Raw genomic sequence first — 21,964 nt, 5'->3', positions numbered from 1 at the left:
ACACCCTTGCAGTCCCAGGGTGTGGGCTGAAGGCCCATGAAAAAAACAATTTGTTGAAGCTAAGCAATTCTGGATTTAGTTAGTGTCTGGATATGCACTGGTTCCGTGACAAAAGAAAGGAATAATATAGATGTAAGAAAAGTAAATATTTAAGCATAGCACTTGACTCCAACCTCATTGAAGCCCTCTGGAAATAAAATGAGGCTGTTGCGCTTTATTCCTTCATTTCATTCATTTTCTGTATTTCATTAAGTTAAATTTCTGGGAAAGTTCCGTACGCAGACCACAAGGACACTTCTGAAAAACAGTCTCTGAAGTGTCTCAAGCCCAAAAGACCATTTTCTCCCTTTGGAAGAAGCTCCCAAAGCAGCTTTTCGTTTGGCACGCACAGTTTTAGAGGAATGGCTTTGGAAATTAGTACCTGCTAAGGTTGACCAGGACTTCCTGTTGACTCGCTATGTTTTTAGAAAGCCCCTCACCCAGTTAAAAGAAAACTTAGCAAAGGTTCCGGATGCCATAAATCACTATACGTTTTTGCTATTCTGACGCTACCTGGCTAACTGAAAATTTAAAGTTCAAGTAATACAAATTCATTGCCAAAACAACAACTTAGCCCAAACATTTGTGTTTTGTAAGTATTTACTAAAAACTCTAATAAGGCTATTTATGCTGGTACCCTGAATCAGAAATACTATTTTAGAAACGACAATACATATTCCCTGAAAGTGGGCTGATTTTGAAAAGCTTGTTTATATGTACATCCTTACGATGGCAGGTCCAAATATGTAATCTAATATGGGAGGGTCCTATACGTGCACTCTTTGTGAGTAAGAATTTAATAGCCAGCTATCTCTGCTTCAAATGGTTTCCAGAATCTCCTGACTCCACTGTGTTGGGAGGAAGACGAAAGTTGGGCGGTCAAAGACATTGTTTCCTTCTACCATAAAACTTTGGGGGAAATGTCTCAGGAAACACAAATTCAGTTGTGATTCTATGCTTCAGATTCTAGTATGAGCACACAAAGGCCCTGATGATGGAGAATGGCACATGTTTCAGTTCTACCCATAATGCTGGGAAAGCAAAGCTGGAAGGTCTATTACATATATATATCTGGGGTCACTAGACAGAATGGGTTAACCCCCAGAGCAGTAACTGTGGCCAATGTTTATGCATCGGAGGAAGAAGAGCAAAAATGAGGGCACTCCTTTAAACATCAAAGGACTATTATGACCTTCCACACGTGCCATCTGAATTTGAGAATGCCGATTATAAGGAGCTGTTTTCAAGAGCCTGTAGTAAATGGAAACTACTTTTAAAATTCACTGCTCTTGAAGCATTGACAGAGCTGCCATGAAGCAAATCCTTCAACAGTGATTTCCTGAGCAAGTTTCTTGGGAGTGTACAGAGGTGATAATAAGGTGCACAATGAAAGATGTGCAGACGAAAGATGCTTTTAAGCAGAATTTGACAAGCTGCAATGATGAGCATCAGATTGTGCGCTACAGTTTTTCACATTTGCCTCCTTTCAGATATGCAACGCAACTCTCGGAAACTGCCAGATAAAATTTGGGCAGTTGCTACTGCCTGGTTAGAACTAGCCTCCTTTCCTGCTGGTGAAGAACAGGAAGTAGTAAGCATTACTTTAGGTCCAACTAAGAATTCACTGTTCTAGGAGCCTCAGTCAACACTTCCCAGAAAACCAAGGGAGATTTGCATGGGGGAGAAGAAGCAGGATGTGTGCTTAACCCTTCTCACACAATTTTTCTCCACTTGGTGTGGCAAATGCGAAGCAGCTGTGGGATTGCAGAGGCAAGCATCTTTTTTCCTTGCTGTACACTGAAGCAGCAATAACAGGTTTCCAGACCTGTGTTCCACAGGAAACTGCAGACCTAAAACAAAAGATAGGAACAGAAGTGTATGCATCCCTCCCTATCTTAGCCCAAACAGGTCCTGTGGTATTTCAAAACTAACATTTACTGTAGAAAGAGCCACAACAACGAGAACGAGACTGGAAGTCTTGTGTGGTCTCCTTTATTAGAATTCTCATAGTCGACCAATGTGTTTTACATTTACAACCCTCAGTGTGCATACTCAAGATTTATTAATTAAGACATAACTCATCTATGTTAAGTGACCTTCAGTAAACACTCTTGTTCAGCCATAATTACTTTTGCATGATCAGACCTAAGCCCACTTAGTCCAGCATTCATAGATTTGTAGAGTTGGAAGGGATCCTGAGGATCATCTAGTCCAACCCTCTGCAATGCAGGAATATGTAGTTGTCATATGGGGATTGAACCTGGAACCCTGGCGTTATCAGCACCACACTCTAACCAACTGAGCTATCCAGGCATTCTTTGTAAAGATGCCATCACTAAGCCAAAATTGGCCAGTAGTCCAAGAATAGGTTACAACGAACCTTCTGTCCACCAATGGACAAAAGTCTTCTTCATCATATGAAGTTTCAGAATGTCGGCTCATACAGAAATGGTTCCAGATGAGCGAGGGGGCTTACTGTATTTTTCGCACTATAAGACACACTTTTTCCCTCCTAAAAAGTAAGGGGAAATGTGTGTGTGTCTTATGGAGCGAATGCAGGCTGCTTCTGGCTTAGCCGCACAGCCTGCATTCGCTCTATAAGACACACACACATTTCCCCTTACTTTTTAGGAGGGGGAAAGTGTGTCTTATAGAGCGAAAAATACAGTAATCTGCCCCCCTGGGATGCATACAGGCTCTGCTCAGCGCTCCCTTTAAAGAGTATTTTTTTTTCTTCTTGCATTCCCTCTCTAAAAACTAGGTGCGTGTTATGGAGCGAAAAATGCGGTACCTATTAAGATGATCATTTATTAAATTTGAATACTGCCCTTCATCCAAAGATCACAGGGCAGTTCCCAACATAAAAATAAAAAATGAGAATGCAAAATGCAAAATAAAACAAAAACCAACCAATAACCCCCCCCCAAACACATTTAAATGTTAATAGAATGTTAATCAGTCCCTAAAAGTTGATCCATTACCAAAGGGGCATTAAAGCCAATGCAATTCTGGGCTGCATCAATAGGAGTATAGGAGTATAGCATCTAGATCAAGGGAATTAATAGTGCCACTGTATTCTGCTCTGGTCAGACCTCACCTGGAGTACTGTGTCCAGTTCTGGGCACCACAGTTCAAGAAGGACACTGACAAACTGGAACGTGTCCAGAGGAGGGCAACCAAAATGGTCAAAGGCCTGGAAATGATGCCTTATGAGGAACGGCTAAGGGAGCTGGGCATGTTTAGCCTGGAGAAGAGGAGGTTAAGGGGTGATATGATAGCCATGTTCAAATATATAAAAGGATGTTATATAGAGGAGGGAGAAAGGTTGTTTTCTGCTGCTCCAGAGAAGCGGACACGGAGCAATGGATCCAAACTACAAGAAAGAAGATTCCACCTAAACATTAGGAAGAACTTCCTGACAGTAAGAGCTGTTCGACAGTGGAATTTGCTGCCAAGGAGTGTGGTGGAGTCTCCTTCTTTGGAGGTGTTTAAGCAGAGGCTTGACAACCATATGTCAGGAGTGCTCTGATGGTGTTTCCTGCTTGGCAGGGGGTTGGACTCGATGGCCCTTGTGGTCTCTTCCAACTCTATGATTCTATGATTCTAAAGCCAACTGCATTTGTATCTCACTTCTCCTCCAAAGAGATTGAAGAACCAAACTATGATTTTCTCCCTCCGTGTTATCATCACAAGGACACTGTGAAGTTATGTCAAGAGATAAGGACTGGCCCAAGCTCACACAGTGAACTTCATGGCCAAGTGGGAGTTTGAGCCTGTGTCTCTTGAATCCTACTCCAACACTCTACCCACTACATCGCACTGGTGCTCTCTAGTGGTTCAGCACACTAAACCATTACTGGTTGTTGCTCTGCTTAACGAACACCTACTTCAAATGGGGTACTACAAATTTAGCCTACTCAGGGATAAGAATTGTCAAATCTCTACTCCAAATGTCTCTCATATAAAGCATCAAGGAGGAGTACAACAAATTATGCATAGAAGAACCATGAAGGGCAATAGAACACCATGAAGTAATTAGATAGATCCACCTTTTGTGACTATCCAGAAACCATGCTGTAAATTACTAGCCAGATAAAGAGTCAAGAGTAGCTCTACACTCAGCCTTCACTTTCTTTCTTTCTTTCTTTCTTTCTTTCTTTCTTTCTTTCTTTCAATTTGCATGCCTTACTGACCCAGTAAACCACTTCCTCATTTCTCAAACTAGTAACCTGTGTGGTTACTAAAGGTGCTTTCCCTGGATATGGTATATCATAAAAAGACACAAGGTATTTTTATGTACCAACATAACACTATACAGTGGTACCTCGGGTTTAGTATTTATCCTGAAGAAACGTTCTTAACCTGAAGCACTATTTCTGGGTTAGCGGAGTCTATAACCTGAAGCGTATGTAACCTGAGGTACCACTGTACACCTAAAGTGATAAAGTACCTAATATCACCTTACTAAATAAAGAGGATCGTGGCTATCAGAATTTAACACCATTTTAGTTGCTTTTAGGGCTGCAACATTGAACCCACTGGTTATGTTAACCCACTTTAGCACAAAAGTGGAGGCTCCAAGTTGCTCTTCAGTGGTTCTTTTTGCCGCTGTGCCATAGTTTGTCCAATGGTTTAAGGCTCATTATTTGTCCATGACAGCTAACCCTCGACCAAGTTCTGACTACGCACTAGGACAAACTATGCTTTAGCTCAGTGCAGTGCCGCAAAAAATGACCAGAGTCGCAATCTCCTCTCCAGAAGCCCACACATTTGGTTATGGTTTGGTTTAGCATTGCAATCGGGGGAGGGGGGGGTAGGGCTTCACTTCCTTCTATGTCTGTCAGTCTGCATGGGTGAGTCATGCCTGAGGCTCTCTGGAAAGCAGCCAGGACATCTTAGGATACCTCTTTTCCTGGACAGGTGTGCTTTCCGGCGATCTAAGGCAATTATTTACAAGAGAAAGCAGAGAGCATCCAGTTACCAGTCTGTCACTAGAGGCCGAGATAGCTTGCTTTTATTTGTGAAACCACACTTATACCTACACAAACACACACAGCAAGAACCAAGTTGATTCACAAATGAGAAGGGGAAATGTCCTTCGACTCTGGTGCAAATGCACCCAAGAACCCAGTAGCTTTATGAAGTTTATTCAAAGTTTATTATTTGCAGTGTTCGAAACTCCCATTGTTCTAGGCACATTTTGCAACAGGGAATTTCATTAACGCAAGCAGTTTCTGAGCTTTGCGCGCAGTACTGTGCCTAAGATTTCAGAATAAAGCTGCAGAGTGGAAGGAAAGAAGGACCTTTTTCTGCCTCCCCACTTCCAGTTACTCTTTGAAGACTGGAGAACAGACCCTCTTAAGAATTTTAGGGGGGTGGGCAGGGGAAGGATTGGATCATGTGAAAAATGAACATAATATTTTAGCTGCAGTTCATTCATTTTCAGCTTTGTATTCTTATTAAAAGGCATGCCTAGAAGTTCCGTTGTTCCACTCATCACCTAGGTTTAAGGTGCTATTTAACTCCTAGCTTTCATATCTCAGTTTCTTGCACTGATTATTTGGAGTGGTCAGTGGGAGATGCCAAAGCAAAACTGTTAAGAAATGGGGATGAGAGTTTGGAAATATTTAATGCATTTCTAAAAGCAAATTTAGACCAGACTGTAACAGAAAAAAACATATCCAGACATAAATTAAAAGGAAATCAAATTAAGTTAAAACAGGATTGCCAAATATACAGGAATTTCAGATGAACAATGAAAGAATATTTTTGGGGAGAGGGTGTTAACGTAAAAGAAAATTTCTACATGGTTTTGTACAGCTGACATTACTCCTCAAAAGAAGATAAACTGTCAAGTCAGTAGTACCTGTGGGAAGTGTGGGAAACTTTAATCGCTTTTCCTTTTCCTTCACACATGGAGTTATACAAACATTATACCTGGAAGAAGTCTGTAGGTCAGACAAGATGATTTGATACTCTATACTACCAACCCTTTATATACTTTACTTGGGCATTTTAAAGGAGTTATAAGATGTGAACATCTGGAGTTAGTAAGAAACAAAGCAACAAAGATAATTATACCTACTAAGTGGAGACCATACAGCCTCAGTGGTTAAGTTAACAACTTTTGTTCATTTGAACAACTCTGGATACCAATTGTTTATATGAAAATATAATGCTGATAACAAGTATCTGCCTTACTGGTGTGAAATATTGTTAAGATCCAGATTAACAATCTCTCTCTCTCTCTATATATATAGTTATTATGTTTGACTGTTATATATTATGAATTTATTATTTTCTTGGTATAGTTTGTTTTGTATATCTATAATTCACTAAAAATCAAGATCAGCTGGCTCAATTATTGTTAAAGATGGTCAATTGTAATGAACTTATGTAGTAGTTATTTTGCAGGTTTTTTGTTATTGTCAAACTCTAAATAAAGCATTTTTTTAAAAAACAAGATTAGCTGGCTCAGCTAGGAAGACAAGGTTATTTTAATTAGGCTTTATGATGGTCAGTTCAAGCAAACAGTTCAGAGTACAGTTTGGCAGAATCTAAGCTGTTGATGAAGCATCCTGTATTATCTGATCTTTCCCCTTTAAATTAAAATGCAGTTATTTTAAAACCATTTTTTCTGTTCTTCATAGGTTCTGGATAGGGGTTTCCATCTAAGTTGAAAGTGAACGTGGGGTGACAATTTGCAAGAACTCTGGAAAAAGTTTTCCAATAAATAGCTTGAACCTTCAGGAGATAAATAAGCAACTTTGCATTTTATCTTCACTGAGCAACAGCATATGACTTGTTTGTGACCACGTTTGAAACCCTTGGTTTGTTTTCCATGTTAGACTGAAGTTCTGCAAATGCCTTGATGTGAAACATATGACGGATTGCTAATTATGTCCCATAAATGTGTCTTTTAAATTTAGAAATGGAAAACCAAGAGTAAGATTAATTAAATTTCCAACTGCAGCTACCAAATGATCCACTAGTGTCAACAGGAGGGCAAAACATGGAAGACGGTGACACAGAGAAACTCTAGAGAAGTAAGCAAATCAGCCAGCAGCTTTATTGACTTTGTGATGTTTAGGTTACTTGCTTGCAAAGGAATTAGAGTAAGATCTCAAGCAGAGAGCTGTCAAACATATGGTCCAAGGACTGAATCCAGTTTGTTCTACACCATGGACTTTGGAGACTTTGCCAACTCTAATTTTAAAAAAGCAAGATCACTCCCATATGTTAAATTGGGAGTCTTAAGACCACATAAAAATGAAAGCTCGAAGAACATGCCACCCTACAGGATTATATTAGTCTTTTGAAAACGGAGTTGGTGGTTATTATTGTACTTGTCTACATTTAGAACAAAAGAACTGATTAGGGATAGTCATAGGTCTAGTGCAGGCACAGGCAACCTTGGCCCTCCAGATGTTTTGGGACTACAATTCCCATCATTCCTGACCACTGGCCCTGTTAGCTAAGGATGGCAGGAGTTGTAGTCCCAAAACATCTGGAGGGCCGAGTCTGCCTATGCCTGGGCTAGTGTCTCTTCAAGGAAGCCATACTTCTGGATTACCACCTGTAATGGCTAACAAACCTGTGCCCAACATAAATAATTACTATTGAAAAGCTACCTATGGCAAGATGTCATAACATCCCATGGTGTGGAATTCCATAAACTAGGATGTTTTAAAGTTAACTTCTATGTCACTCATCATGATTTTACCATACTCCAGTATCATCCACTCCACTTATTTATAAAATTTTAAAGGTTAAAATTATTATTTAAATAATTTGTCCAGTAAGTAACAGTTGTAATAAATCACATCAAAATGCAAAATATTGTGCATCCGGATTTAACAGTCTTATGAGCATCTGTGCCTACTGAACCCCTTAAAGTGCTATTTAAATCCTGAGTGGGTCACTAGAAGATGAATACACCTTCTGATATACAGGCGATCCTCATTTTGCGTAGGTTCTGTTCCAGAACCCCACGTGTGTTGGTAGGGCCCGAGTAAAGCATGCCATTCTTTCAGTAACATTTTCAGGTTCAGTGTTGTGTGCACATGCGCAATCACACACCAAGTGGAAGCACATAAATCAGTCACTGTCTGAACATTTACCCTTCAACCATGAAGAAAACCTGCCACTTGTTTCTATATTTCTAACCTTTTAACAAAAAGGGCAACAATGTTTCCAAAGAGATTTTTATATATCCAATAACATCGTATCAATGAATTAATCTTGCCTACATTTTTTAACAGCCATAAATAATTTGCAATATAAAAGAGGAAACAATTGCTTTGCAGAATCAATGGTGCCTCAGTAATACCTGATAAATATATAGATGAACAACTCTCTAAACACAATTGTATACCAATTTACTCAATCTGGGCTAACACAGTTCCTTCTCTTCTACTTTCTTTCTACTACCAGCTTCTCTAACTGCCTTTTATAATGGACTTTGCATTCTAACAATGCTTGCACCTTAGTTATACTTATGACCTTCGATTGCTGTGAGCGTAACTTTAAAATGTGTGAAGTCATGAAGGAATCCGATCCTGGTGGATACCTGTGCTGCAAAGAATACTTTCCACTTCACCATACATGAAACTTTCCTTTCTTATGCTGAGAGCACCAGAAGGATGTTCCAGAAATCCAAACAGAGGACAAGCAGACATTCTGGAACCGAAACAGACAAACTAAGACCCATTCATATCGTGAAAACGTAGTTTTATACCGCTGAAGCAAGACCAGTGCATAAAACTGTAGGATGGAATTTACACATGGCTAGCGAACTGAAGTGTTGACCAAGGAAAGAGTCAGTTAATATGTCTTTCTAGGAATACACATATCGGTAGAGCGAGAAATCTAGGTAATACAATTTAACTATCCCAGCTACTTCTTAAAAAGAAAATGTAGTTAGCTTAAAATACAGGCAAAATAAGGAAAGTAAACCCATGTAAAAAGGTATTCGTACCATTAAATACCTTGCCGAAGGACTTTTTATTTAGTTTAAGACTTAAATTGCTGTTTGCTTTGGCACTGATTTGTTTCCGATCTATAGAGTTCTTACCTTGGTATTGTAACACATTTTGTATTGCAATTTTGAGTGGTGATTGCTTTTTCAAGCTCATCCAGTTGTCCTGTCTTCTTGAGCTTCTTCACCAAACTTTTCACTGCTTTCTCACACCATTTTTCTTCCTGACCATTCTGCTCACCCCCACCAGCACCTCCAGAACCAGTGGCAGACTTCTTCCATCCCAACAGTCTCTTCACAACAGGTGGAGTAAACGGTAATATAGACGACATGGCCCAGATGTGGCTCAACTTATGCAATGGTTTAGCTGCCCTTTAGAACCTATGGAAAGAAGAAATCTATTAGAAGGTTTAAGGAAGAACACTGCCTGATCTTTCATCTAATCTAAACGGTTCTGACTACAGTACTTTGAGCACCCACACTCCCATTTGCACCTACTTGCTGAGGCTTAACTTCAAATGAAACGAGGAGAATATGCAAGAGAGCCCTATGAATGCTTTCTGACGGGTCTTACTCCACAGTAAATGGGCATAGAGCTGTAGCATTAATTAGGCATAACTCATCCTTCAGTTGTGCCTAGAAAATGTATGCATGATTTGCTGCAATTCACCAATCCTTGTAAACAAGTTCCCAAGCAACATCCTATGCATCACTGCAAGCAACAGATTTAAGCAGAAATAAATAAAATACTTTTCCTGAATTTCAGCTTATCACGTCTATTTTGCAACTATGGGAGACAGATTTTTCCTTTGAAGTGGTGTTAAAAATACTAGAATGGTATGGCAAGGGTGTCTTCTGGTAATTCCAATACATGTTGGGAAGTCCTTTTTATACATTTTAAATAAATTCTAAAACTCAAGAGTAACAGGGGGAAAAGGTTGCATATTTCTGTGTCAAGGCCAGCTACAAGAGTGCTGAATGTGTGCATAATGCTTTGTCACAGCGCAATGTGCTAGCCACTCTCAGCAAAGTCCATTATCAGAGTCTCTGTATTCATTTAACTGATTACAAAGCTCAATCAATGAGGATAAGTCTGAAAACAAGTTTCTGGTTTTCATGACTGCAGTTACATTTGATTATGTGCAATCTTTGCAAACGGTTGCAGTGTCAAGACACCACAAGCTTCTACACCTTCCTCACACATCTCTCCTGTTCAGAGTTTATTAGTTGTTTGCAAAAAAAAATTTCAGGAGAAACCTCAGCTATTGGGATTTAAATAGAGCGTGGAGATCTGGTTTATTCACACAAAAATAGAGTGCAGAATTCAGTCCCAAGGACTAAGGATTAATTAACTGCAGAATATGAACTCTGCTGTATAGCACTGAGAATTATGCAATTGCTCATCCTTTTTCACCACTCCTTTGGCAAGCATGGCAATTCCCTGTTTTCCTCCTCCTCTTGAAATTTGGGGGGGGGGGAGGATTGCCCTGGGGACCTTGCATCCATGTCTCCCAAGCTCAGTGTAAGGAGAGGTACACCTCTCCCACGATCAAGACCACATGTTTTTGTGAATGGCTGATTTTGTGAATGGCTGATCTGTGGCGACATCTCTATTCTTCCTGCCATTGGGGTCCAGCACGTCCACTCTATTGGACTGCAGAAAACATTTGTATCATGAAACCTCCTGTCATCACCCAAAACCACACAGGGGCAGGTGCATTCAGAGTAAAAATGATGTTTACCGTTTAGTAAAAGAAAGCAATGTCTTTAAATAACAGATTTCTAATAAATTTTGTTTTATCTTTTAAAAAAAAGAAGGGGTGGGTGGAAGGAAATCTGTTTTTCTAACGTTGAGGAAGAAATGGACTCTTTCTACTCGGCTGCTGCAGCTGATTCTAGAAAAGCTTGAACTTGGTATTGGACAAAACAGTGCCAAATCAAGCTTGTGCCCTATTTCTCCTGCAAGTGCTCCAGTAATAGGGCGAAAGAGGAAGAGAGAAACACAAGCAAGGCCCCAGCTTGAACTTCTCTACACAAGCACGGTGAGGAAAAATGGAAGTTGGGAGAAACTGGCAGCATGCTGAACGGAAGGGACCCCTTTGTTCAGGAATCTCAGCTAAAGCATCCATACCAGATGGCCTTCCAACCTCTGCTTAAAATGTTCCAAATGGGAGTCCACAACCTCCCAAGGAAGTCCACTCCACTGTAGAACAGCTCTTACTGTCAGAGAGTTCTTCCTGATGTTTAGTTGGAAACTCCATTCTTGTAACCAGTTCTTTTGCCAACTACATCCACTGTGCTAAGTTCTATCCAACTACTCAACTGGCGACAAATGGGGTAAAAAAGTCCAAGCAGACACTACTACTTAGCAAAATTAAAAGGGACAGCTTTCCTGTTTGAAGAAATGCTCTCATGCAAAGCATCTTGAACTGACTAAACACCCTGCAGTTAAAATTCCAACATAAAATCAAAATGTTTATAAAGGCCTTAACACAGCTATAATGAACACCATATACTAGATTTATAATGCATCTGAGAACATGCAAGACGGCCGAGGCTCACTTTAAAGTGAGATGCAACTTGCTAATGCTACAAAGCACCTCATTTCTTCAAGGGAACTGCACTTTGCATTCATTCTTTACCAAGATGAGGATCAAGTTTAACAGTACCATAACTTTAGGAAATATATGGTTATCTTTCCAGTCAAGACTAATTTAGGGGTTCTGTTGGGGAATTAATTCTCAAAGAACCTATTTTCATTTATTCCTGTGCTGTGGAAGAACAGGTTCCATCTATAAGTTGGATATTAATAGGAACATACAGTCATACCTTGGGTTGAATGTGCTTCAGGTTGAGCACTTTCGGGCTGCGTTCTGCGGCAACCCGGAAGTAACGGAGTACGTTACTTCTGGGTTTTGCCACTTGCGCATGCACAGCTCAAAATGATGTCACACGCATGCGCGGAAGCGGCAAAACACGACCAGCGCAGGCGCCCTCGCGTCTCACGTTCTATTCAGGATGCGAACAGGGCTCCAGAACGGATCCTGTTCGCATCCTGAGCTACCGCTGTATATATAAAATGGGAAAGCATTTCAGACTCTCTATGGCTTGAGCTGGGATTATGAAACCTTTGATTCGAAGACTAAATCGTTCCTCCGTCATCAGTTTGGTCACATACAGACTTCACCTACGCTGTATTCTTCTCAATGATTCTACAAAGGTAAGAGTCACATCCATTACTTCACCTACTTTTCATTTCCGGAGCAGCTTGTCACTGGCATGTGGCCCCCAGAAGCTTCCTCATAAGAAAATGTGGCCCTCTGGCTAAAAAAAGGGTCCCTCCCTTCTCCCAGCCCCAGTTTAGAAAAAAAGGCAATTGGAGGGTGGACATCAGAGAGGTTTAATGAATTGTGCGTGGTGTAGAGAAAGATACCTTTTTCACCTCTTATTAATACTTGAACACAGGCTCATCCAATGAAACTGATGGGCAGAGATTCAGGACAAACAAAAGAAAACACTTCCTCACAAAGCACTCCCATTTATGAAATTTGCAGCCACATAATGTGCTGATTGCCACTTACTCAGATTACTTTTAAAAGGGGGTTAGATGAATTGGAGGATGTGCATCAATGGTTAAAGTCATGAGAATTATATGCGAATTCCAGGCCTTGGGTCCTTCAGATCCTGTTTATAGACTTTCCACAAGAGTGGAACAGGATGCTGGCCAAGCTGGATTCAGTATTGAATCCTCATGTTTGGGACCAGTCTCCCTTCAGTGCCTTCTAGTCATTTTTGACTACAAATCCCATCAACCCCAGCCACCGTGGTCACATAGCTGAAGGGCAACAAGTTGGGAAAAGACTGGTTTTAAAATTTATCCACCTACTCGGTCTGTTAAACATCTAACGAAACCTGAAGGTTCCTGTCATGAAAGTAAACTAATCAGCTTTAAAATGAAAAAAATGATAAAAAGGTACCACAGCAATTACTAATTTCTATTGAAAACACTTGAGGCGCTGATCAGTGTTACATATTCCAATTAACAGCCAGCAATGGAATACAAAGCAGAAATTGCAAGACCACAGATATTGCATATCCACCAATTACCCATGAAGACTAAAAGGCCTTTAATGCTGTCTCACATTTACAGCCATATTTTTTCATTATTTGAGCTAAGGGCACTGTGCATGGGGGTTACTCTATTTCTCTCTCTCTTATCCTTACACAACAACCGTCTCAGATACATTAGGCTTAGAGTGTGACCCAGTGTGTTGGAGTGTGAAGTCAGGTAACCCAGTGAGGTCTACGAACAAGGAGAACTGGAATTCAGGTTCCCTAGCCCAACTCCAGCACCCAAAGTTAACCCATGAAAGTCCAATTAGAAAGTAAAATTTGGTATCTTGGGAAATAAAGGAAACACACAGAAAAGTTTGTAGAACATCTCAAATGGAACAAGAAACTTCATGCTGTAGGATGGATAACAAGAGATGAATAGAAGGAGCCCTTGACCACATGGGCATTCTACCAGCGTAAGTCGCATTTCCTCCCTGCTGAATATAGTGCCGGAGCATTCTCTTTTAGCAGACTCAGCAGCTCAGAAATACCCTTCAGCTGCTAAGCAGAGACAAAATTATTTGATCATTCAAGCTGCCAGAACATGAGGGCTCCCAACTCTGAAGAGCAAATAGAACATTTATTGGATTATTATAGACCAGTGTTTCCCAACCTTCTTCCTTTTGACCGTGGCCCCCTTTCGACCTTGTTTCCTTCCTGTGGCCCCCCGCCTTGTCCTACTGGTAGAAAGGTAGCTATTTAAATGTTCTGTTTGGAAATAGAACATTTTTTATCTATAAGTTTTAGAATTTATACAAAATACAATTACATAAAATGATAGAAACATAATGAAATATTGTTGAAGCAGGAAAACACCATAGAGCTGGAAGGGATCCCAAGGGTTATCCCAAGGGTTGCAACCCCCTGCAATGTAGAAAACTCAGCTAAAGCATCCATGACAGATGGCCATCCAACCTCTGCTTAGAAACCTCCAAGGAGAGTTCAGAACCTCCCAAGGGAGTTCTATCTTCTATGTATTACAATAATTAAACACTTATTTGACCCCAGTTATTTGACACCTAATAAAATTACCTCTTTCCACATAGGTACCAATCTGAAGGAAATCCAAAATTCACTGGGGAGGCCCTTTTGTTTGTACCACCACCAAATAAAGTCCAGGCTGCAAGACTCATAACAGGACTTCTCAGTGGTGGAACCCTGATTGTGGATTCCTCTCCTCTCACTCCTTCCCCAACCTGAGGAAGGCACTGGCAACAGTTAGTTTTTGGCACCAGGACTTTTGAACTTTGAATACAGTGGTGCCTCGCAAGACGAAATAAATTCGTTCTGTGAGTTTTTTTCGTCTTGTGAATTTTTCGTCTTGCGAAGCACGGTTTCCCATAGGAAATGCATTGACGGTTTCCCATAGGAATGCATCGACGGTTTTAAGAAAAAGGCGCAAGACGTTTTCGTCTTGCGAAGCAAGCCCATAGGGAAATTCGTCTTGCGAAGCAACTCAAAAAACTTTTTCGTCTTGCGAGGCATTCGTCTTGCGAGGTACCACTGTACTGGAGAAGGACAGATGGAGGAATGTTAGATACAGAATTAAATTCTGAATGTTAGCTGATTTTTTCCCCCAATATACCATTTTATGTAGTTTTATATGTTGAGACCTGACCTACAATGTAAATTTTACAAATAAATAAAATTAAAATTAACACCTGAAGGGTCACAGGTTAGCCACCTCTGGCTTGTACAATAAAGCAAATATAATTTCTGGTGTACTTCAAAGCTGGCCTTAAACTATCATGCAGATCTGCAGACCACAGCCACAAAATGTAGAAAGAGAAGGGTATAAATAGAAAGTAGCATAAAAAGGGAACTGGTTTCACTAGTGCTCTCAAAGCATTCAAACTGCCTTTGTTATAATAGTCACAACGTACGTCAAAAAGAGAAACCATTTGTTCACTTTTACTTCTTGGTCATTTATGGGGCAGAACGACATTCTTATCAAGTATCTATAAACCAGAACAAACCAACAACTGAAGTCAACAATTTGCCTCATCAATCCACAGACTTCAAAGAATATTATTTTAACTTTTAGGCACCTCTATTTCTTGTAGTCGACCAGAGATCACAAATACCACAACTACTTTCTACTTCATGGAACAACTAATCCTATCTCATGACTTGCAGCAATTCAGTTTAACAGGTCAACAATTACAAATATTCTAACAAAGTAAGCTTAGGTATTGTCTTATGGATTTAGAATAGAAGTAATTAAATCCAATTTGAAAAGCAGAATTTACAGCTCACTTAGCAAGTCAAACCCTTAAAGGGATGCTTCCAATTACAGAATTTACATGCATGGTCCAATAAGGTAATACAATGTACATCTGAAAACCCTTAAATTGTTTAAACAAGAGCCCAGTGTACAAAACCTGGTATAAACCTTTCTGCATTCATCTAGAGCAGGCATAGGCAAACTCGGCCCTCTAGATGTTTTGGGACTACAACTCCCATCATCCCTAGGTAACAGGACCAGTGGTCAGCGATGATGGGAATTGTTGTCTCAAAACATCTGGAGGGCCGAGTTTGCCTATGTGTGATTTACAGGCACTGTTCACATGATTAAAGGACAATACTTGATCCAGATGCCACTTTTCCAGAAATAAGAGAGGGAACCTAGACATGGTTATAGATTCTGATACTCCCATTAAGGTTTCTTTTAAAATAATAATAATAATAGTAATAGTAATAATTTTATTGTTTATACCTTACCCATCTGGCTGGTTTCCCTAGCCATCCTAGGCAGCTTACAGCACATATAAAAACATAGTAAAATTATATCATAATTATTATATCATTCACCAACAGTGTAACAGTAAAACTTATGCCTTTTCACATTTAGCCAACAGAATATCCACTTACACTACACTGTATTATCAAGTTCAGAATGCTATCACCACTTTGTGTCTATTTCCCATATTTCTCAGTGCCTCTTATCAAAGCGAAGAATTCCAGGATGGCCATTAACCAGTTATCTCAGAAGTGGGAAAACAAAGCAAACTAGGAGTGAAATAGTGGGGAAAACAGAAGCAGATAAGTCGCAGCTGGTATACTCAAGTCACTTCTCAGTGGTAATAAGAGAGGGGAAGGTTAGGGTGCATATAATAATTGGAAACTTGGCTCAAAATAATGAGCATCACTCTAAGGTGCAAGTGGTCAGCATTCTATAACTCCAGACACTCACACTGTAAAGAAACTATATTTTTGGTATTGCAAGATCATTTGTATGCAGACCTCTTAAGAGTTTAAAAGACTTTTTTCTCTGTGAACCAGAGTGCTATAATAAAGAGTTTGTTAGTTTTTTAAAGAGCACAGACCATGCTATTCACAGGGCAATAGATGGCCCCACTCGCCTATCCACATTTATTCCTCACTCTCCTCCCTTCAGCATGAATGACAATTCACAGGCCCTGCTGCATCCTACCCTCTTTCCACACTATTAACACATCCTGGCCTCTTGGTGTGACAATACACAAGAGGATGCCCTCCCCCCATCATCACAAGACCCAAATGTTCATTGCCATTTGCAAGCAGGGTGAGGGTTTTCACCCCTGAAATTCAGTATTTATCAAGATGGCAGAGATAAATGCAGCCCAACACTGCCTCCATCTTCCTCCAAACCCCTCAAATAACTGGAATAGAGAGGCCTGCTAAATATACTTGTAGTCACAGGATAGGCTGGCAAAAGAGCCCTGGAACAGCTCAGTAAGGCCCAGAGTCCATAACAGGGATAGCTAACTTGGTGTCCTGCAACTGCTGTTGGATTACCAACTCTCTTCGTAACTGCTTATTCCTCACACTGGGTGGGTGGATGGGAATTACCTCTGCAGGTCATCACACCAGCTAACCTCAAAGCACAGCAAGTCTGACCTTTTGCACTGCATTTCTGTCGTCTACACAGTGCCTACATTTAAGAACGCATGTAAAGAGAACACTCATAAGAGATATACAGTGCCGTCAGACCTTAGATCTCAAACGCCTTGCGAGTCGAACGTTTTGGCTCCCGAATGCCGCAAACCCAGACGTGAGTGTTCCGGTTTGCGAACATTCTTTGGAACCCGAACGTCCGGCGGGGCTTCTATTTAAATACTTAAGTACTGACCTACTGAAAGACCATAACTCTTAATCCTCATAGAAGTCACGTAAATTAAGGGCCATCACTACATCCCGTGGTACGGAATTCAATAATTTAATAGTCAACTGTGTAAAAAAGTGCATTTAGTTTGTCCTAAAACTAATAGGGACGCGGGTGGCGCTGTGGGTAAAAGCCTCAGTGCCTAGGGCTTGCCGATCGAAAGGTCGGCGGTTCGAATCCCCGTGGCGGGGTGCGCTCCCGTTGCTCGGTCCCAGCGCCTGCCAACCTAGCAGTTCGAAAGCAACCCCAGGAGCAAGTAGATAAATAGGGACCGCTTACTAGCGGGAAGGTAAACGGCGTTTCCGTGTGCGGCTCTGGCTCGCCAGAGCAGCGATGTCACGCTGGCCACGTGACCCGGAAGTGTCTCCGGACAGCGCTGGCCCCCGGCCTCTTGAGTGAGATGGGCACACAACCCTAGAGTCTGTCAAGACTGGCCCCTACGGGCAGGGGTACCTTTACCTTTACCTTTAAAACTAATTCAAATCAATCTCCTTGGTGATCTGAAATTCTAGTATTATGTGAGGGGCGGCCTAAGTGTGTGAACACTTAACACTGTGGGTTGTGAACACACCTAGCTTTCTGCTGAAATTGTGAAACTACACTAAACACATGATTAAAGCAGTTATCAGGTGCTCAGTGATGTCATTACTCACAATGATGAGAGGAAGCCTCATTTAACATGGCAAAGACAACCACCACCACCTCTAGACTCTACACTGCACAGGTTGCACAGATGTTGTGTCCTTCCAAAAGAAAATGTGGCAAAAGCCCAACTCTACTCAGATGAGAAGTTTGCTTAGTGAGATCCTGTACTGCTGCTTCCCTTCTCCCAGAGTGATCCATCTAGTAGATCAGAACAGTCTGAACTTCTATACAGCCTCTTTGCAGCCAAGTGAATACTTACAGGAACATAAATTGCACCTTATGTGATGTAAGGAGCTTTCATCTAAAAAAAAAGTGCATCCATATGCATAAGCAGTTACTTGATATACTATAGATAAGGGAAAAGCAGGTGGCAACAGCTCAGATGGGGCAGAATATTGTTTTTAGCCTTCTCCTTTCCTACTCCACTTGACAGCCACCCCTCTTCAGGCAGGAAATGAAAAGAGAGGTCTCATTTCCTGCTTCAAGTAGTGTCTACCAGGTGTGAAGCCATGCCTCTGCCACAGCATTTGACAAGGTCCAACCACCATATTAACAAAATTTTGTTGAGGAAACAGCATAGGTTGAGCCAGGCAAAAATTAGTTCAAGCTAACTGTTCAATTCTTCCCTGGCTTTCTGCCAGTGGGAGATCCAGATTCTCTTCATCTGAAATCTGGGACTGGGTGGAAGTGATGGGCATCACAACAAAGTCTTGGATCACCAAAGAGCTTAACTAGGCAAAATCAGCTCTGCAAGTGAAGAACTTTGCCATTCTGGCCTTGGGCTGTGTTTCCCAACAAGAGATGGCCATAACAAATGCCCCCTTGTTACTGGTGATGCATCAATGACAATCAAATTGCTACTGTGCCAGGGCAACAGCCACTCCCTTGATTTATTTGTAACTGTACACAGTGCCAACTTTTCCGGGGGGCGGGGGGGAAAGAGAAAATGTACCATCACCATTTAATACATCTGGCATTTGGCTACATCACTAAACTACCACTACATTTCCAAAGTCAGACATGCCAATATTCCTACCAAAAAACACTTTCGATACTTGGCAATGTGAACTATGCTATTAAACAACTAGTGGCAAATATGCACCACAGTAACTACCAATACAGGTTGTTCAGTATTGTGCCTAAATGCACCATATATGCAGACAGTAATGCTTAATTACCGTTGTTGTTGGCTTTTTTGTCTTTGGAAATACAACATATTTAAAGGAATGTGGACAATCTCACTGTATCAGTAAGAACAAACTATTGTCTCTTAATGGTTCTCTCTCATTTAGAACCAAATAATCTCTTCTAATAGTACTGACTATATGCATGGGTTTGTAATATCTTAAGAATTTCACATTGAAGCAGCTCTCTGGATAGACAACTGCCATCTGAGGAATTTAAGAGTACTGGTAAGATTGCAAATTTACACTTCCCATCAAGTACAGAGTAAGAAGTCTAGTATAATAACCTCCTCTTTCCACAGCACTTTTTAAAATACACAGGTGTCAAATACTGAAGTGAGAGTCATTTTAGCTAAGCTCTTGCGAGTAACTGCTTGGAGGAGGTGCAAATTCACACATGCCCCCTTCTCTGACATGATACTGCTCAGCCAAATAGGCCTCTCACATGAGCATTTACTTGTGAGAGTGAGTCAGTGAAGATGAAACTTGCAAAAGTCTAGGTAGCTCAGTATTTCTCTTGAATCAAGATATGCAGAAGATATCTCTGTAGTTAGAACAAAATTAAGCACAAGAATTGTTTTCCCCACATTATTTTACTAAATCCATTATTTGCTAATGAAGAGAGCAGTAATCAGCTCCTTAGGTTGCAAGCTCTGACCCAATCCATTTGTAAAAGCATCAAATACGAACATGCAGTATAATCCTTTTGGCACTCATAAGGACATCCTGAAAAAACATTTCCAACAATCCTGAATACAAATCAATCTAGACTAATAAGTGAACATAGGCATATAGATTGAAATTAGAATCTTACACATTTTGACAGCTAAGTAAGAGCACCCAAAAATTTAAACAGAACACCTGACTCCTGCAACTCAGGATTAGGTAGCGTGCTGACACCTGGTCTCAATTCCCAAATTAACAACAGATTAAAAACAGATTCTCCTCATGGCCTGGGGCAAGTCTACTAAGGCTTCAACTATCAGCAATGTACCTTAACAGGGTTATTGCAAGGTCAAGCAAGCATTTGTCAAATACTTTTAATGTGTGAAATACTATTTTAAAAACATTCTCCTGCCCTTCAGAGTGCACAAAGCCAATACTCTTGTGAGAACAGAAATTTCCAGAGGAAGTTATGAAAATTTAAAAACTGGGGGGAAAGCAGTTCACCTCATCTTCAGACAATGCTGTCTTGCAAATATACCTAGGAAAGTTAGAGCGCAAAGAAAGATTTACTAGCCCACATTGCCTAATAGGCCTAGGTAGTCCATTTCTATGCATGTTGGCTCAAAGTCGATCTCAACAAGTTCAGTACTTCCAACTTAACTAATGTAAAGCTTCACAGCTTAGTGAGTACTTGTAACAAGACAAATAGCAACTTACAAATAACATTAAGACAACCTTGTAAAACCACAATACACCACCTGCTTTTTGCTATTAGAACTCATTTTAAACAACAGAGGACTTTCAAAAGATTACTTCCACTCCATTGCAAGTCATTCAGTTCTTCTGTACGTCCCTCACTCCTTTGCCCAGCATGCCTATTTAAATTAAATTCTTTCAAACAGATGTTTGCTGCTTGCCACATGAGTGCATAACATGTTCACAACCTTGATCACAGCAGGTGCTCATAAGTGTGTTTTTCTAATGCATGCACTTCTGTATTTTATTTACTGGATTTATTTATATCCTGCCCTTCACCACACAGCAATTCCAAGGCAGGTTACAGTAAAAGTAAAACCACAACAGCCGTTAAATAACAAAAATAAAAATTTAAAATTCACAGCACATATTACTCAAGCTGTTCCTGCAACAATACATGGCCGCAACCTCACCTCTAATCTCATACTTAGTATGATAATCAAGACTTTGTACTGCACAAGGCAGACAAATTACTCTGGAGCACAACTTAGCTCAACAGAAATGCACTTCAAGTACATTACCTTTTACAATCAGAATCAGCCTTTCCTGTATTACAAGAACAAATCTAACCCACTCAGCAGTAAGTTAGCCTGAAGAAACTCACTTGTGTATGACCCAGCAGCCTTGACAAGAATACCAGCAATTCCCAGAAGCCTCCCATGTTGACTGTCATGGCATACAGTGCTGCACATCCCGGCCCCAATCTTTTACACATCAAATCATGTACACTGCCTTTTACAATATGGTGTGCCTGCAGATGTGACCAGCATCATATTGTTGGTTCTTTAACACACCTTGTTTCAGAAAGAACTCAGCTTTCAATTTTACAATTTGCGATTAGTGCAAATGGCAAAGTGCTCAACTTCTGTGTTTGCAGAATGTATAAACACTTGTCCTAATCTTGTTTTTAATGGAACCCTGGAGATAAAAGAACTCATTTTCTCTATTTAGGAAGAGATGTAAGAAATGCAGTTCTCAGTCTTATTGCTTGTTTGCTAGAAGGGTGCAGGGAACAGAGAAACACCAACATTAAGAAAGGACTGTCCTAAAAATCTTATTTTGGACATTTCCTTCCTAATATTGCTGCTTTTTGTAGCACAAGTTTGAAGTAAATACTTTATTCTCAGCTGCTTCTCTACTATGAAGAATTGTGGGAGGGGGAATTTCACCTTTTTCACCCCCACGACTGCTAAAAAAATGTTGATGGGCTTTTGCTGACTCTTCCCTCCACTCCAACAACAGAAAGTGTACACAGCAATCCTTGGCACACTGAGAAGTCAATCTGTGCAACCTTTTAAAATACGCACATGGTTGTAAGGAAACACAGAATTCTGCAGCCGCTTGAATTTGCTTGCCTCTTACCCAACTAACAGCATCTAAGGAAGAGAGATAAAGAATAAGTGGGTAATCCTAACCATGTTTACTCAGAGGTAAACCCCA

At 40.6% G+C, this 21,964-nt stretch overlaps 1 protein-coding gene across 4 annotated transcripts in view; it reads right to left on the bottom strand.

Moving 5' to 3' along the window:
- The window catches only part of SMAD2 (SMAD family member 2), a 40,040-nt gene that overhangs the window by 17,125 nt on the left and 951 nt on the right, over positions 1–21,964 (bottom strand). For 3 of the 4 annotated variants that reach the window (XM_083403004.1, XM_083403007.1, XM_083403006.1), the window contains exon 2: positions 9,113–9,397. In XM_083403004.1, coding sequence (XP_083259130.1) covers positions 9,113–9,348 — 236 coding nt within the window. In that variant the 5' untranslated portion in view covers positions 9,349–9,397. Of the gene's footprint in view, positions 1–9,112; positions 9,398–21,831; positions 21,901–21,964 lie in introns of all 4 variants that reach the window. The other variant, XM_083403005.1, reaches the window with a different exon arrangement.

Source organism: Podarcis tiliguerta, assembly GCF_965153285.1.
Source record: "Podarcis tiliguerta genome assembly, chromosome: 11".
Taxonomy (NCBI): domain Eukaryota; kingdom Metazoa; phylum Chordata; class Lepidosauria; order Squamata; family Lacertidae; genus Podarcis; species Podarcis tiliguerta.
Note: the sequence above shows the minus strand (reverse complement) of the source record. Positions and strands in the feature narration are given on the sequence as shown.